Genomic DNA, 18,045 nt, shown 5'->3' on the forward strand with positions numbered 1-18,045 from the left:
GCCCCTCATAATTTTGTATACCTCAATCATGTCCCCACTCATCCTTCTCTGCTCTAAGGAAAACAACCCTAGCCTTTTCAGTCTGTCTTCATAGCTGAAATGCTCCAGCCCAGGCAACATCCTGGTGAATCTCCTCTGCACCCTCTCCAGTGCAATCACATCCTTCCTATAGTGTGGTGACCAGAAGTGTACACAGTACTCCAGCTGTGGCCTAACCAGCGTTTTATACAGCTCCATCATAACCTCCCTGCTCTTACATTCTATGCCTCGGCTAATAAAGGCAAGTATCCCATATGCCTTCCTAACCACCTGCTGCTGCCTTCAGTGATCTATGCACAAGTACACCAAGGTCCCTTTGACCTTCTGTACTTCTTTGGGTCCTACCATCCATTGTATGTTCCCTTGCCTTGTTAGTCCTCCCAAAATGAATCACCTCACACTTCTCAGGATTAAACTCCATTTGCCACAGCTCTGCCCATCTTACCAGCCCATCTATATCGTCCTGTAATCGAAGGCTTTCCTCCTCACTATTTATGACACCACCAATTTTCATGTCATCTGCAAACTTATCATACCTCCTATATTCACATCTAAATCATTAATGTACACTACAAACAGCAAGGGTCCCAGCACCGACCCCTGTGGTACACCGCTGGTCACAGGCTTCTACTCGCAAAAACAACCCTCGAACATTACCGTCTGCCTCCTGCCTCCAAGCCAATTTTGGATCCATATTGCCAAATTGCCCTGGATCCCATGGGCTCTTACCTTCTTAACCAATCTCCTATGCAGGACCTTTTCAAAAGCCTTACTGAAGTCCATGTGGACTACCATCAACTGCTTTACCCTCATCTACACATCTAGTCACCTCCTCAAAAAATTCAATCATGTTAGTTAGACACCATCGCCCCCTGACAAAGTCATGCTCACTATCCCTGATTATTCCCCGCCTCTCCAAGTATTCATCCCTTTTGAAAGTTAATATTGAATCTGCTTCCACCACCCTTTCAGGCAGTGTATTCCAGATCATAAATCTGGAATTAAAAGCTAGTTTAATGATGGCCATGAAACCACTGTTGATTGCTGTAAAAACGCATCTGGTTCACCAATGTCCTTTAGGGAAGGAAATCTGCTGTCCTTACCTGGTCTGGCCTACATGTGACTCCAGACCCACAGCAGTTTGGTTAACTCTTACATGCCCTCTGAAATGGCCTAGCAAGCCACTTAGTTGTATCTAACCGCTACGAAGTCAATGAAAAGGAATGAAACCGGACAGACCACCCGGCATCGACCGAGGAACTGGAAACGACAACGGCAAACCTAGCCCTGTCGACCCTGCAATGTCCTCCTTACTAACATCTGGGGGCTTGTGCCAAAGTTGGGAGAGCTGTCCCACAGACTAGTCAAGCAACAACCTGACATAGTCATACTCACAGAATCATACCTTACAGACAACGTCCCAGACACTGCCATCACTATCCCTGGGTATGTCCTGTCCCAGCGGCAGGACAGACCCAGCAGAGGTGGCAGGACAGTGGTCTACAGTAGGGAGGGAGTTGCCCTGGGAGTCCTTAACATCGACTCCGGTCCCCATGAAGTCTCATGGCATCAGGTCAAACATGGGCAAGGTAACCTCCTACTGATTACCACCTACCGTCCTCTCTCAGCTGATGACTCAGTACTCCTCCATATTGAACACCATTTGCAGGAAGCATCGAGGGTGGCAAGGGCTCAGAATGTACTCTGGGTGGGGCACTTCAATGTCCATCACCAAGAGTGGCTCAGTAGCACCACTACTGACCGAGCTGGCAGAGTACTAAAGGACATAGCTGCTAGACTGGGTCTGCGGCAGGTGGTGGGGGAACCAACACAAGGGAAAAACATACTTGACCTTGTCCTCACCAATCTGCCTGCCGCAGATGCTTCTTTCCATGACTGTATTTGTAGGAGTGACCACCACACAGTCCTTGTGGAGACGAAGTCCCGCCTTCACATTGAGGATAACGTCCATCGTGTTGTGTGGCACTATCACCGTGCTAAATGAGATAGATTTCGAACAGATCTAGCAATGCAAAACTGGGCATCCATGAGGCGCTGTGGGCCAACAGCAGCAGCAAAATTGTACTCAACCACAATCTGTAACCTCATGGCCGGGCATATTCCCCACTCTACCATTACCATCAAGCCAGGAGACCAACCCTGGTTCAATGAAGAGTGCAGGAGGGTATGCCAGGAGCAGCACCAGGCATACCTCAAAATGAGGTGTCAACCTGGTGAAGCTACAACCCAGGACTACGTGTATGCCAAACTGCGGAAGCAGCATGCGATAGACAGAGCTAAGCGATCCCATAACGAATGGATCAGATCTAAGTTCTGCAGTCCTGCCACATCCAGTCGTGAATGGTGGTGGACAATTAAACAACTAACTGGAGGAGGTGGCTCCACAAATATCCCCATCCTCAATAATGGGGGAGCCCAGCACATCAGTGCGAAAGATAAGGCTGAAGCATTTGCAACAACCTTCAGCCAGAAGTGCCGAGTTGATGATCCATCTCGGCCTCCTCCTGAAGTCCCCAGCATCACAGATGCCAGACTTCAGCCAATTCGATTCACTCCGCGTGATATCAAGAAACGACTGAAGGCACTGGATACTGCAAAGGCTCTGGGTCCTGACAATATTCCAGCAATAGTACTGAAGACCTGTGCTCCAGAACGTGCCGCACCCCTAGCCAAGCTGTTCCAGTACAGCTACAACACTGTCATCTACCCGGCAATGTGGCAAATTGCCCAGGTATGTCCTGTACACAAAAAGCAGGACAAGTCCAACCCAGACAATTACCACCCCATCAGTCTACTCTCAATCATCAGTAAAGTGATGGAAGGTGTTATCAACAGTGCCATCAAGCAGCACTTGCTCAGCAATAACCTGCTCAGTGATGCTCAGTTTGGGTTCCGCCAGGGTCACTCCGCTCCTGACCTCATTTACAGCCTTGGTTCAAACATGGACAAAAGAGCTGAACTCAAGAGGTGAGGTGAGAGTGACTGCCCTTGACATCAAGGCAGCATTTGACAGAGTATGGCATCAAGGAGCCCTAGGAAAACTGAAGTCAATGGAAATCAGGGGGAAAACTCTCTGCTGGTTGGAGTCATACTTAGCGCAAAGGAAGATGGCTGTGGTTGTTGGAGGTCAATCATCTGAGCTCCAGGACATCACTGCAGGAGTTCCTCAGGGTTGTGTCCTAGGCCCAACCATCTTCAGCTGCTTCATCAATGACCTTCCTTCAATCATAAGGTCAGAAGTGGGGATGTTCGCTGATGATTGCACAATGTTCTGCACCATTCGCAACTCCACAAATACTGAAGCAGTCCGTGTAGAAATGCAGCAAGACCTGGACAATATCGGGGCTTGGGCTGATAAGTGGCAAGTAACATTTGCGCCACACAAGTGCCAGGCAATGACCATCTCCAACAAGAGAGAATCTAACCATCTCCCCTTGACATTCAATGGCATTACCATCGCTGAATCCCCCACTATCAACATTCTAGGGACTACCATTGGCCAGGAACTGAACTGGAGTAGTCATATAAATACTGTGGCTACAAGAGCAGGTCAGAGGCTCGGAATCCTGCAGTGAGTAACTCACCTCCTGACTCCCCAAAGCCTGTCCACCATTTACAAGGCACAAATCAGGAGTGTGATGGAATACTCTCCACTTGCCTGGATGGGTGCAACAACACTCAAGAAGCTCGACACCATCCAGAACAAAGCAGCTTGCTTGATTGGCATACCAACCACAAACATTCACTCCCTCCACCACCAACGCACAGTGGCAGCAGTGTGTACCATCTACAAGATGTACTACAGCAACGCACAAAGGCTCCTTAGACAGCGCCTTCCAAACCAGCGACCTCTACCACCTCGAAGGACAAGAGCAGCAGATGCATGGGAACATCACCATCTGCAAGTTCCCGTCCAAGTCACATACCATCCTGACTTGGAACTATATCGCCATTCCTTCACTGTCGCTGGGTCAAAATACTGGAACTCCCTTCCCAACAGCACTGTGGGTGTACATACCTCACTTGGACAGCAGCGGTTCAAGAAGGCAGCTCACCACCACCTTCTCAAGGGCAATTAGGGATGGGCAATAAATGCTGGCATAGCCAGTGATGCCCACATCCCATGAATGAATATTTTTAAAAAAGCAACTCACTGCATCGTGTTTTCCCCCATGTCACCTCAGGTTCTTTTACCAATTACCTTAATTCTGCGCCATCTGCTTATCGACCCTTCTGGCACTGGAAACAGTCTCTCCTTAAGAGGGTTGTGTGGCTGGCGGAGGTCGCAGAGATAGGGAGGGGTGAAGCCATGGTGGGAAATGAACAAAAGGATGAGTATTTTAAAGGCTGAAGCCACCAGATATGCTCCCAGTACAGAATGTGCTCAGTCCTGGGCACACATCTTATGAAGGATATATTGGCCTTGGAGAGAGTGCAAAGATTTACCCAAACGATAGCTGGACACCATGGTTTACATTATGAGGAGATTACACAAATGAGTCATAGAGTCATTACGGCACAGGAGGGGGGCATTCAGCTTTTTGTTTTTATGCCAGCTCTCTGTAGAGCAGTCCAGTCAGTCCCATTTCCCTGCTCTATCCCCATAGTCATGCAGGTTTATTTCCAAGTGCCCATCCAATTTCCTTTTGAAATCATTGATCATCTCCACTTACACGACCCTTGTCGTCAGAGTGCCCAAGGTCATTAACACTGTGCATAAAAGAAGTTATCACATCCGTCCTATATCTCTTGCCCAAAAGCTTAATCAGATAATGGGAACTGCTTTTGTTCGTCTACCTTATCAGAAGCTGTCATAATCTTGTACACTCTTATCAGATCTCCCATCAATCTCCTTTGCTCCAAAGAGAACAACCCCAGCTTCTCCAACCTGCACCCTTTCAAAGACCTGCACAGCCTTCCTAAAGTGTGATGACCAGAACTGGACCCAATACTCTAGTTAGGGGCAACCCAGGTCTATAAAGATTCAACATAACTTCCCAGCTTGTGCATTCAATACCTCTATATATGACACATAAGATCCCAAATGCTTTGCCAACTATTCTGTCAGTATGTCCTGCTAACTTTCATGATCATGTTATGACCAAGATGGGGGAAATGCACTATTAATTCAGTCCCACTACTCCTCAGGTCACAGCATATCAATAAACTTTCCAACCTATGGAAAAATAGCCAAATTCGACACTCTATTTGTCCCCCAGAATAAAACACACCAAACCAGATTTCTTTAAACAACATTAATTATTGATTAGAAAAGAAATAATAAGTCTTAACTACTAATGATAAATCTATATATATGAAAAGCTCCTTAGTTCCTTAGCCCTCATGCACACACATACATTAAAAAAAAAGTTAACCAGGGAAAAAGGATTTTTGGTTTACAGCTGTTTCTTAGGAATAGAAGGAATAATAAAAATAAATCAGTTTGTCATATTCTGGTAGGATGTTTTCGGTACTGTGAGATGCCCCAGAGTCAAATCGTTGAATGCCACTCGTAATCTCTCCGAGTGAGGTTGATGAACAGTCTTTGATGGTTAGGCATTCAAGGCAATTCAACTCCAGCAGGCGTCACATAGGTCTTTCAGCAGTGTGTAGAAACAGGTCTGCTCAGGACTCACAGCAGCAACACAGCCGTCGAAGCTTTGTTCAGGTTCCTGGATTTCCCAAAACACAGGAGGCAACAGGGACCACACTGGATGCAGGAATTCTTAAGAGACTGGAGGCAATAGGAATCTGCCACATTTCAAATGCAGGATTTCTTTTCAAGAGATACAAGTCTCCTTTACAGAGCGAGGTCTTTTTCTCTAGTCTCCAGACAGGTCAGGTCTAAGTTCAAATGCCTGCTCTTTGTCCAACTCACTGGTTTTTGAAAGTCCAAAGTCATAGCAAAACGCCTTCCTGAGCCGATCATGTGATCAGACACAATGTCTCCCCTGTCATTCAAAGTGTTATTTTGAGGAGGCCAAGCCCCTTTCTGTTTCCTTGAAATTGTTTGCTTTTCCTATTATTGTCTACAAAGTCAACATCCAAAAATTCCAGCTATTTGCAGGTGTCCAAGTCTACTGAAAATCTTTTTTCCAGTTTTTAAAAAAGATTTTAGTACAAAAATGAAACTTCTTGTAACACCTCCGCCCTTGGCGAAATGAAGTGCCATTTTTGAATGCATTTCATTACAATGTAAAAACAGAATTTGAAAACATTTTAAACATATTTTCGCACTCATGCTCCTCATTCACTCTACTGGTAGTTTAGTTTAGTTTAGAGATACAGCACTGAAACAGGCCCTTTGGCCCACCGAGTCTGTGCCGACCATCAACCACCCATTTTATACTAATCCTACACTAATCCCATATTCCTACCACATCCCCACCTGTCCCTATATTTCCCTACCACCTACCTATACTAGTTAACACAGTTTGGGGTTGGGGGGGCGGGGGGAGGTGATTCAGTTTTTTTGAAAAGCACTCTACTGATTCTGCTATGACCGATTCGTCATCTTGTAAAAGGACTGCACCAACCCCCACGCCATTAGCATCAATCACTACCTTGAAGGGTTCAGCAAAATTTGGAACAGTCAATACTGGTTCATTAGTCAAAATTGCCTTTAGCTTTTCAAAAGATGCCTGGCATTCACCTGATAGGTGTCAGCTAACAATAACATTATGCCACCGCCTCCCCTTAGCAAGATATGATCTTCCCTTAATAGATCCATGCTGACTGTCCCTGATTAACCGTGCCTTTTTAAGTGACAGTTTATCCTATCTCTCAGAATTGATTCTAATAATTTGCCCACCACCGAGGTCAGAGTGACTGGCCTATAATATTTTGACCTATCCTTCACACCCTTTTTAAACAATGGTACAACATTTGCAGACCTGCAATCGTCTGGTCCCTCACCTGTATATAGTGAGGATTTGAAAATGATCCTCAGAGCATCCATTATTTCCTCCCTACCTGCCTTTAACAACCTGGGATGCAATCCATCTGGCCCTGGCAATTTATACACTTTCAAGGATGCTGACCCGCTAGTTACTTCCTTTCTCATTATGTGTTCTGGTGAGTCGAATAACTAGGGCAGTGGAGAGGATTTTAAACTAAATTGTGGGGGCAAGGGATCAAGTGAGAAGATATGATAAATCAAAGAAAGAGGACAAGGCAAGCGAGCAACATAGCAATAAGGGAAATAATAATCAGAGCGTGGCAGGAAGGGACAGAATATACAAAATTAAGAGTGTGCAAGCAGCTAAGGCTAGAAGTTGCGTAAATAGCAGAGAACTAAAGGCTCTGTATTTGAATGTGCATAGCATTTGTAACAACATAAATGAATTGATAGCTCAAATAGAATTAAATAAGCATGATCTGATAGCCATTTCAGAGACATGACTGCAAGATGACAAAGGCTGGGATGTAAATATTCAAGGGTACATGACATTTAGGAAGGACAGGAAGCTAGGAAAAGGTGGAGGGGTAGCTCTGTTAATTAAGGATGCCATTAGTACAATAGAGAGAGGTGACCTTGGTTCTAAAATCAAGATATCGAATCAGTTTGGGTAGAAAATGGTAGGAAACACTTTGGGAGTAGTTTTCGGCCCCCCTAACAGTAACCATACTGTAGGATGGGGTATACAGGAAGAATTTATGCGGGCTTGTGAGAAAGGTATGGTGATAATCATGGGTGATTTTAATCTACTGGACGAATCAGATTGGCAAAGGTAGCCTGGAAGATAGGTTCATGGAGTGTTTTCAGGAGCAGCACATACTAAAGCCAACCAGAGAGCCGGCTACTCTAGATCTGGTAATGTGTAATGAAACGGGATTAATGACCTCAGAGTAAAGGCACCCCTCAGTAGCAGTGATCACAACATGACTGAATTTTGCATTCAGTTTGAAGGTGAGAAGAGTGGATCTAAGACTCATGTATTAAACTTAAATAAGGGTAATTATGAGGGTCTGAAGACAGAGCTGGCTAAAGTAAACTGGGAAATTAGGTTAAGGGATAAGTCAGTAGAGATGCAGTGGCAGACATTTAAGGAGATATTTCATAACACTCAGCAAAGATACATTCCAGTGATAAAGAAAGACTCTAGAGGAAGGACGCACCATCCGTGGCTAACTAAGGAAGTTAAAGATAATATCAAATTGAAAGAATAAGCATACAATTCAGCGAAGAGCAGTGGCAGGTCAGAAGATTGGCCAGAATATAAAATACAGCAAAGAATGACTAAAAGAAGAATGGGAGAGAGAAATTAGTACAAGAGAAAGCTAGCTATAAATATAAAAATGGATAGTAAGAGTTTCTACAGGTATTTAAAAAGGAAAAGAATAAGTAGAGTGTTGGTCCTCTAGAGAGTGTGTCTGGGGAGCTCATAATGGAGAATAAGGAATTGGCAGAGGAATTGAACGTATTTTTTGCATCTGTCTTCACTGTAGAGGATAAAAATAACATCCCAGAAATAATTGTGAATCAAGAGTTGAAAGGCAGGGAGGAACTTTAAACAATTACCATCGCCAGGGAAAGAGGACCGAGAAAATTAGAACTAAAAGCTGACAAGTCTCCAGGTCCTGATGGACTTCATCCTCGGGTCTTAAAAGAAGTGGCTGCTGAGATAATGGATGCATTGGTTTTAATTTTCTAAAATTCCCTAGATTCTGGAAAGGTCCCATCTGATTGGAAACTAGCAAATATAACTGCTATTCAAGGAGAAAGACAGAAATCAGGAAACTTAGCTTAACATCTGTCATAGGGAAAATGCTGGAATCTATTATTAAGGAAGTTAGAACAGATCATTTAGAAAATCTCAATGCAATTAGGCACAGTCAACATGGTTTTGTGGAAGGGAAATTATGTTTCACAAATATATTAGAGTTCTTTGAGGAAGTAACAAGCAATGTGGACAAGAGGGAACCTGTGGATGTGGTGTAATTGGACAAGCTTTGAACATACATACGAACACGGAGCAAGAGTAGGCTATTTGGCCCCTCTGCCATCCTGTAAGATCATGGCTGAACTGCCACATCAAAGGTTACTAAACAAAACAAGAGCCCATGGTATGGAGTAACATATTACCATGGACAGAAGATTGGTTAGCTAACAGGCAACAGAGAGTAGGCATAAATTGGTCGTTTTCAGGTTGACAAGCTGTAACTAGTAGATTGCCACAGGGATCGGTGCTGGTCCTCAACTATTTACAATCTATATCAATGACTTGGATGAAGGAACAGGATGTACGGTTGCTTAATTTGCTGATGACACAAAGATAGGTAAGAGAGCAAGTTATGAAGAGGACATCAGGGGCTGAATTTTACGCCACCCCAGCGGGTCGGATGGTGGTGTGGGGGCTGTGTAAAATTGTGCGGAGGCTCCAGGAGGCCTACCCACCCCGCTCCTGCCTTCAGTCAGGCATGGGGGGGTGGGGGGAGAAGGGGAACGGCCTGCCCACCCGAGGCCAATCCAGGCCCTTAGGTGGCTACTTAACGGCCCTCACCCACCTCCATGTGTATTTTACCCATGGCAAGCGGGCGTGTTGGGGATGTGAAAAGCCACCCAGCAATAGCTGCTGGCCTTTCCGCGGGGGGGCATGGCAGTCGGGCACAGGGTTCCCATTTGAGGGCCGCCCCTGCCTCCCAACCCAGCCCCATGACCCAAGACACCCCCCCTTCCCCCCAAACGACCACTCCAGCCTCACCAGGGAAGGACCGATCTCACTGGTGAGGTATGCCCAACTTACCTGGACTTCTGGCTCCATCTGGTCGGCTGGGCTGCAGTCCCAACAGTGGCCACCGTTTCTGGTGGTGCTGCTGGGACTAAGAGCTGCCAGCCTGCTGATTGGCCGGCAGCTCAATGAGGCGGGACTTCCTGCCTCAAGTGGGTGGAAGTCACGCCTCGGGACAATTAAAGCTCGGGAACCCATAAAATGTAGGTCGAAGCCCCGGCCTAGGTGGAAGCAGGTTTGCCACCGAATTTTATGTCGGTGGCAAATTCCTGTCCACCTAAGGTAAAATCCAGCCCAAGCAGTCTGCAAAGGGAAAGAGATAGGTTAAGTGAGTGAGCAAAGATTTGGCAGATGGAGTATAATGTGTGAAAGTGTGAACTTATCCACTTTGGCCAGAAGAGTAGAAAAGCAACATATTATTTAAATGGAGATAGAAGAACTTGAGATGCAGAGGAATCTGGGTGTCCTAGTATGCGAAACACAAAAAGTTAGTATGCAGGTACAACAAGAGATTAAGGTGGCAAATGAAATGCAAGGGGAATGGGAATATAAAAGGAGAGATGTTTTGCCACAATTGTACAGGGCATTGGTGAGACCACATCTAGAATATTGTGCACAATTTTGGTCTCCTTACTTAAAAAGATATAATAGCATTGGAAGCAGTTCAGAGAAGGTTCACTCGATTGATTCTTGGGATGAGAGTGTTATCTTATGAGGAATAGTTGGACAGGTTCGGTCAGTATTCATTAGAATTTAGATGGATGAGAGGTGATCTTATTGAAACATACAAGATCCTGCTGGGACTTGACAGGGTCGATGTTGAAAGGATTTTTCTCCTTGTGGGAGAGACTAAAACTAGGCGACAGTTCAAAAATAAGGGGTTTCCCATTTAAGACAGAGATTAGGAGAATTTTTTTCTCTGTGGGTCGTGAGTCTGTGGGATTCTCTTCCCTGGAGAGTAGCGGAGACAGGGTCATTGAAATTTTTAAGGCAGAGGTAGATGGATTCTTGACAAACAAGGGAGTCAAAAGGTATCGGAAGTAGGTAGGAAAGTGGAGTGGAGTCCACAAACAGACCAGCCGTGATCTTATAGAATGGTGGAGCAGGCTCAAGGGGCCAAATAGCCTACTCCTGCTCCTAGTTTCTATGTTCGTATGTACGTATTTCTCCCAAGAAATCTCCTTGTTCTTTCTCTTCTGGATATTGCTGTACTTGATTCACTGCTCTGAGTGAGTTTCTTCTGCTTTTTACCCTTAAGCGAAGAAATTTGCTGCGGCACATCCTCCCACAGTGTCCAGTTTTTCCACAATGAAAACACTCAGCTTTACTTGTTGGGCACTGCTTTCGTCTGTGGACCTTCCTGGCTCCACAACGTTGGCATGGTTTACCTATGTCATGTGCCTTCTCTTTTTTCTGCTCCACAAAGTGTTTCCAGGCTTTGGCTTAACAAATTATACAGGCATTGGAGTCCTTCTCATCCATGGCTTGTCTTCAGGTCGCATGATATCTCTATTCTGTTTGTGAACTTCAGCTTGTCTAACCATTTGAATGGCCTTTTCCAGTGCAAGGTCTTCCTTGATTGCAACGGTCTGACAAGGATTCATCAGCTATGCCGATGACTATCCTAACGCTGATTAGTTTTGCCTTTAATTCATCCTATTCGCAACCTTCTGCCAATCTATACAGGTCATTAATATACGAGACTACAGATTCACCAATCTTCTGCACCTGCTCATTAAATTTGGTGCTTTCCAAGATTTTATTTCTGCGAAGACGAAAGTATTTGTCAAAGGCTTGAATGTATCGGAAGCCTCACTGATCCCTTGTCAATTACATCGTCCACAATGACACCTACTGAATATAAAAGGGTGTTGACCTGTTCAACTTCTGATTTTGGATAGAGTTGGGAAAGAATCCTAAACCTTAGGAATTGTTTCCTTCAAAGAGACCAATTTTGAACCGGATTCCATCCTTCTAGATCTTGAAAACTTTCTGGCATTCCAAACTTTGAATCCGTATTACTTTCTTCACTTTGGTAAAGCTTTATAGGGTGACCCCCTTTGTTTTAAAATCTTGCTGGCTTGAATGAAGTTTTAATAAACCTTAATCTATGATGAACTATGATTCATTAACAAAATCTATGCTGTATTTACAGTTTAAAAAACTGTCAGGGAAGACATAGTAAAAATGTTTTATGTTTCAAAGACCATGTTCTAAAGTCATTAACGGATTTTTTTTGCTGCGAATTAAAGTTTTACAAGTACCTCAAAGATCAGTTACTGTAATGTGCATCATTTATTATCCAGTTTGAGGGCAGATAACTTGAACGGCCAATGACAATTGAAAGTTATCTGTATCATATAATTACATTATGTTAAAAGTGCACCTTTGCTAATAAGCAAGATATTTGGCTTGGACAGAAATTGATTAGTCTGGAGTACAATCTTACACTTAGTGGCTAAATATTTTGTAACTGAACAAACATGCAGTAACAACCGCTCAACCTTTTGCAGAAAAGCTTTTTGTTAATAATTATGTTGTCAGAGCTGAACCGGAATTGACAGCAATGGACTGAGATAGAGACATAAGTGAATTAAGAGAATCACTTCATTGGAGGAACTGAAGGGCGCTCTTTATTTATAATTGTGTTTATCTAATTTGGTCACTAGCTTTGGTGAGCAAATAACATTTTGTCCATGAGAGATTCTGTTGTTTATTTTAGAATCCAGGACCTAGTTTAACAGCCTGTCGAGATGAATAATCTAGTCTTGGCTATCTACTTTTTAACTCTCTGTCCCACTCTGCTTTTCTGTTTTACGTAACTCTTCTGAAGTACTATCTGCTCCAACCTATAAATTCTCCTGATTTGCAGATCATTTGCCCTATTTTCAGAAACATATTACAAGCAGGTGGAGAAGTTGCACAAACACTGACCATCTTGGGTTAAATTGTCTTGTGACAACAGCAGTAAAAGTAATGGTCTGTCTTCCTATTGCTGATTTTTCTATTGCCTAACCTTAGTAACCACAATAACAATCCTCTCCTTGAGTTTCATGGTTTATTGGATGAATTAGCACTCCTGAGTGCGAATCCAGAGGTCATCCGATAAGGTCCATCTACCATCTGTGACATGGCATAGCTAGCTTTATTGTCAACAAAAGTAATTCACAGACAATGCATATTATTTTGCTTGCTAGCTAGTGAATACAGTTGTACTGCTCTCCATTGATGTTGGTATGCTTAGCTACTTTATGGAATCACAGAATAATACAGTGCAGGAGAGGCCCTTCGGCCCATCGAGTCTGCACCGATGCATTAAAGACACCTGATCTGTCTACCTAATCCCATTTGCCAGCACTTGGCCCATAGCCTTGAATGTTATGACGTGCCAAGTCCTCATCCAGGTACTTTTTAAAGGATGTGAGGCAACCCGCCTCTACCACACTCCCAGGCAGGGCATTCCAGACCGTCACCACCCTGAGTAAAAAGGTTCTTCCTCAAATCCCCCTTAAACCTCCCGCCCCTCACCTTAAACCTGTGACTCCTCGTAACTGACCCTTCAACGAAGGGGAACAGCTGCTCCCTATCAACCCTGTCCATGCCCCTCATAATCTTGTACACCTCGATCAGGTCACCCTTCATTCTTCTCTGCTCCAGCGAAAACAACCCAAGCCTATCCAACCTCTCTTCATAGCTTAAATGTTCCATCCCAGGCAATATCCTGGTGAATTGTCTCTGCACCCCCTCCAATGCAATCACATCCTTCCTATAATGTGGCGACCAGAATTGCACACAGTACTCCAGCTGTGGCCTTACCAAAGTTCAGTACAACTCCAACATGACCTCCCTGCTTTTGTAATAGATGCCTCGATTGATAAAGGCAAGTGTCCCATATGCCTTTTTCACCACCCTATTAACCTGCCCTTCTGCCTTCAGAGATCGATGGACAAACATGCCAAGGTCCCTTTGTTCCTCAGAGCTTACCAGTGTCACATGTCACATTACTCCTTCCAAAATTGTATCACCTCACACTTTTCAGCGTTAAATTCCATCTGCCACTTTTCTGCCCATTTGACCATCCCGTCTATATCTTCCTGGGAGAAATATGTTATAAGTTACTGTGTTTTGATGGCATTAGATTAGGTATACACTTTATTTACAAACTAATTACCCCCATGTCCATGGCTGAGTCAATAATTTTGTCAAATGTACGAGTTGCAACATGCAAGTGCCTATCCCTGTTGATCAGTCTAGTAGTTTTGCAACCTGACTTGAGGTGATCTGTTGAAGATACCAATATAATACTGCTGTGTTGAATTCAGCCGGTGTTAACTAGGTAAGTATGATTCGTTACAAATACTTTCTTTATCGACGATCCCTGACCTGTCACCAATTCTCCTTCCATTATCAGTGATCGTGACCCAACTCCACAGCTGCTTCATTTACAGACACTCCCATCATTGATTCTCAGTTACAGACACTTACAATAAGGAAACTTCCTCCTGATTTAGCAACACTCCCTGGCCAATCGCCATTTCTCCACATTTATAGATGTTCCCTGCCCAGTCTCCCATTTCTCCTCCATTTACAGGCTCTCAGTAACATGTCTCCATTTCTCCTCCATTTACAGATGCTCCCTGACCAGCCAAACTTGTCAGTCGTGGCTCAGTTGGCAGCAATCTTGCCTCTAAGTCACAAGGTTGGCGTTCAGATCTCACTCCAGAACTTGAGCACAAAAAGTTGGATGTAAAGGTTCCCATGGCACTATTTCAAAGAGCAGGAAGTTATCCCCAGTGTCCAAGCTAATATTTAACACTTGATCAACATCACAAAAACAGGTTATCTGATCATTCATTACATGGACCTCATTGGTTGTAAAGCACTTTGGGATGCCCTGTGACCACGAAAGGTTCGATGCAAATGCAAGTCTTTTTTAAATTTCTCCTTCATTTACAGACACTCCCTACCCAGTTCCAATCTCACCTTCATTAACATGGGCGGCACAGTGGCGCAGTGGTTAGCACCGCAGCCTCACAGCTCCAGCGACCCGGGTGCGATTCTGGGTGCTGCCTGTGTTGAGTTTGCAAGTTCTCCCTGTGTCTGCATGGGTTTTCTCCGGGTGCTCCGGTTTCCTCCCACAAGCCAAAAGACTTGCAGGTGATAGGTAAATTGGCCGTTGTAAATTGCCCCTAGTGTAGGTAGGCGATAGGGAATATGGGATTACTGTAGGGTTAGTATAAATGGGTGGTTGTTGGTCGGCACAGATTCGGTGGGCCGAAGGGCCTGTTTCAGTGCTGTATCTCTAAATAAATAAATAAACAAAGACGCTCCTTGCCCAGTCTCCATTTACATTTTATTTCCATTTATAGGGGAGACGGTGGCGTAGTGGTAATCATATAAATCATAGAAAGATTACAGCATAGAAAGAGATGGTGTCTTTGCCAGCTCTCTGCAGGAACATCGCACCTAGTCCCACTCCCTCACCATTACTCCTTAGACCTGCAAATTTTCTCTCTCCAGATAATTATCCAATACCTTTTTGAAACCCACAATTGAATCTGCCTCCACCAGACTCTTAGGCAGTGCATTCAGATCTTAACCAGTCACTGCAGAAAAAAATATTTCCTCATGTTGCCTTTGGTTCTTTTGCCATTCACCTTAAATTGGTGTCTTCTGGTTCCTGGCACTTCCGCCAATGGGAACAATTTCTCCCTATCCCCTCTGTCCAGACCCCTCATGATTTTGAGCACCGCTATGAAATCTCCTCTCGACCTTATTTTCTCTGAGAACAACCCCAGCTTCTCTCATCTCTCCATGGAACTGAAGTCCCTCAGGCTTGGAAACATTCTTGTAAATCTTTTCTGCACCCTCTCTGATGCCTTCACATCCCTCCTAAAATGCAGTGCCCAGAACTGGACACAATACTCCATGTCACTGGACTAATAATAGAGGCCCAGGATAATGCCCTGGGGACACAGGTTCAAATCCGGTTATGGCAGCTGGTGGAATTTAAATTCAATTAATTAATAAAAATATTGAAAAAATATTGAAAACTAGTCTCAGTAATACTGCCAAGAGACGATCAAACCATCTGGTTCACTACTGTCCTTTAGGGAAGGGAAATCTGCCATCCTACATGTGACTCCAGACCCATAGCAAAGTAGCTGACTCCTAACTGCCCTCTGAAATGGCCTAGCAACCAGTTGTCAACCGCAATTAGGGATGGTCAACAAACACTGGCCTTGCCAGCGACACCCACATTCCATGTAATAAAAAAAAAAGACGCTCCAAGTGGTGGCCATTCAGCCCATCGAGTCTATGCTGGCTCTCCACAAAGCTATGCTGTCAGTCTCACTCCCTGGCTCGATCCACATAGCCTTGCCAATCTATTTCTCTCAGGTGGCCATCCAACTTCCTCTTGAAGTCATTGATCATCTTCGCTTCCACCACCCTTGTGGGCAGTGAGTTCCAGGTCATTAACACCAGTTGTGTAAAAAAGTGCTTCCTCATACTCGCCCTTCATCTTTTGCCCAAACTTTCAATCTGTCCCCCTAGTGCTTGTACCATTTGTTAATGAGAACAGTTTTTTCTTGTCTAACTTATCTGAGCCCGTCATAATCTTTTACACTTAAATTAAATCTCCCCTCAATCTCCTTTGTTCCAAGGAGAACAAACCCAGCTTTTCCAACCTAACTTTGTAACTAAACTTCTCCATCCCTGGAAGCATCCCTGGCGGCGTAGTGGTTAGCACCACAGCCTCACAGCTCCAGGGACCTGGGTTCGATTCTGGGTACTGCCTGTGCGGAGTTTGCAAGTTCTCCCTGTGTCTGCGTGGGTTTTCGCCAGGTGCTCCGGTTTCCTCCCACATGCCAAAGACTTTCAGGTGATAGGTTAATTGGCCGTTGTAAATTGCCCCTAGTGTAGGGAGGTGATAGGGAATATGGGATTACTGTAGGGCTAGTATAAATGGGTGGTTGTTGGTTGGCACAGACTCGGTGGGCCGAATGGCCTGTTTCAGTGCTGTATCTCTAAATAAAGTAAATAAATCTCCTCTACGCCCTCTCAAGAACCCTTGCATCTTTCCTGAAGTGTGGTGACCAGAACTGGATGCAATACCCCAGTTAGAACCTAACCAAGGCTCTATAAAGGTTCAGCATAACTTCCCTGCTTTTGTACTCAATGCCTCTATTTATAAAGCTCAAGATTCCATATGCTTTACTAACCACTCTCACTATGCCCTGCCACCTTCAAAGATCGATGCACATTTACCCCTAGGTCCCTCTGTTCCTGCACACTCTTCAGAACTGTTACATGTATTGCCTCTCCATATTTCTGATGCCAAAATGCATCATCTCACACTTGTCAGTATTAAATTCCATCTGCCACCTCTTTTAGTTTAGAGATACAGCACTGAAGCAGGCCCTTCAGCCCACCGAGTCTGTGCCGACCATCAACCACCCATTTTATACTAATCCTACACTAATTCCATATTCCTACCACATCCCCACCTGTCCCTATATTTCCCTACGACCTACCTATACTAGGGGCAATTGCTAATGGCCAATTTACCTATCAATCTGCAAATCTTTGGCATGTGGAAGGAAACCGGAGCACCCGGAGGAAACCCACGCAGACACAGGGAGAACTTGCAAACTCCACTCAGACAGTACCCAGAATCGAACCCGGGTCGCTGGAGCTGTGAGGCTGCGGTGCTAACCACTGCGCCACTGTGCCGCCCTGCCACTGTGCCCTCTGTGCTCTCTGCCCATTCTGCTATCAATGACCTGTTGCAGGCAGTTCATATCATCCTCACTGTTTGCCTCACCTCCAAGTTTGGTGTCATTAGCAAATTGAGATTCTACTTTGTATTCCAAGATACAAATCATTTATATATCGCAAAAAAGCAGTGTTCCCAGCACTGACCTTTGGGGAACACCATCCTCCAACGTGAAAATCAACTATTCACTACAACTCGCTGTTTTCTGACCTTAAGCCAATTTTTTTAATCCAATTGGTCACTGACCCTCCTATTCCACGAGCTTTAATTTTCTTAACCAGCCTTTTATGTGTTACCTTATCAAATGCTTTCTTAAAATCCATATAAACATCCACCCCATTCCCTTCATCAACCTTCTCTGTTACTTCAAAAAATTCACTTAGTCCTCTTCCAATCCAGACAAGCAGTCAAGCAAGATCTGCCTTTTACAAATCCATGCTGGCTATCCTCAGTTAACTCAAACCTATCTAAGTGTCT

At 44.5% G+C, this 18,045-nt stretch overlaps 1 protein-coding gene across 1 annotated transcript in view; it reads right to left on the reverse strand.

Annotated features, from left to right (window-relative positions):
* Positions 1 to 18,045, reverse strand: part of LOC137347503 (zinc finger protein 585A-like) — a 37,494-nt gene that overhangs the window by 10,362 nt on the left and 9,087 nt on the right. The window contains exons 6-10 of the mRNA XM_068011948.1: positions 11,459 to 11,556; positions 11,043 to 11,233; positions 9,939 to 10,094; positions 8,236 to 8,299; positions 6,549 to 6,658 (exon numbers count right to left, since the gene is read on the reverse strand). Coding sequence (XP_067868049.1) covers positions 6,549 to 6,658; positions 8,236 to 8,299; positions 9,939 to 10,094; positions 11,043 to 11,233; positions 11,459 to 11,556 — 619 coding nt within the window. The remainder of the gene's footprint in view (positions 1 to 6,548; positions 6,659 to 8,235; positions 8,300 to 9,938; positions 10,095 to 11,042; positions 11,234 to 11,458; positions 11,557 to 18,045) is intronic.

Source organism: Heterodontus francisci, chromosome 32 (genome assembly GCF_036365525.1).
Source record: "Heterodontus francisci isolate sHetFra1 chromosome 32, sHetFra1.hap1, whole genome shotgun sequence".
NCBI lineage: Eukaryota > Metazoa > Chordata > Chondrichthyes > Heterodontiformes > Heterodontidae > Heterodontus > Heterodontus francisci.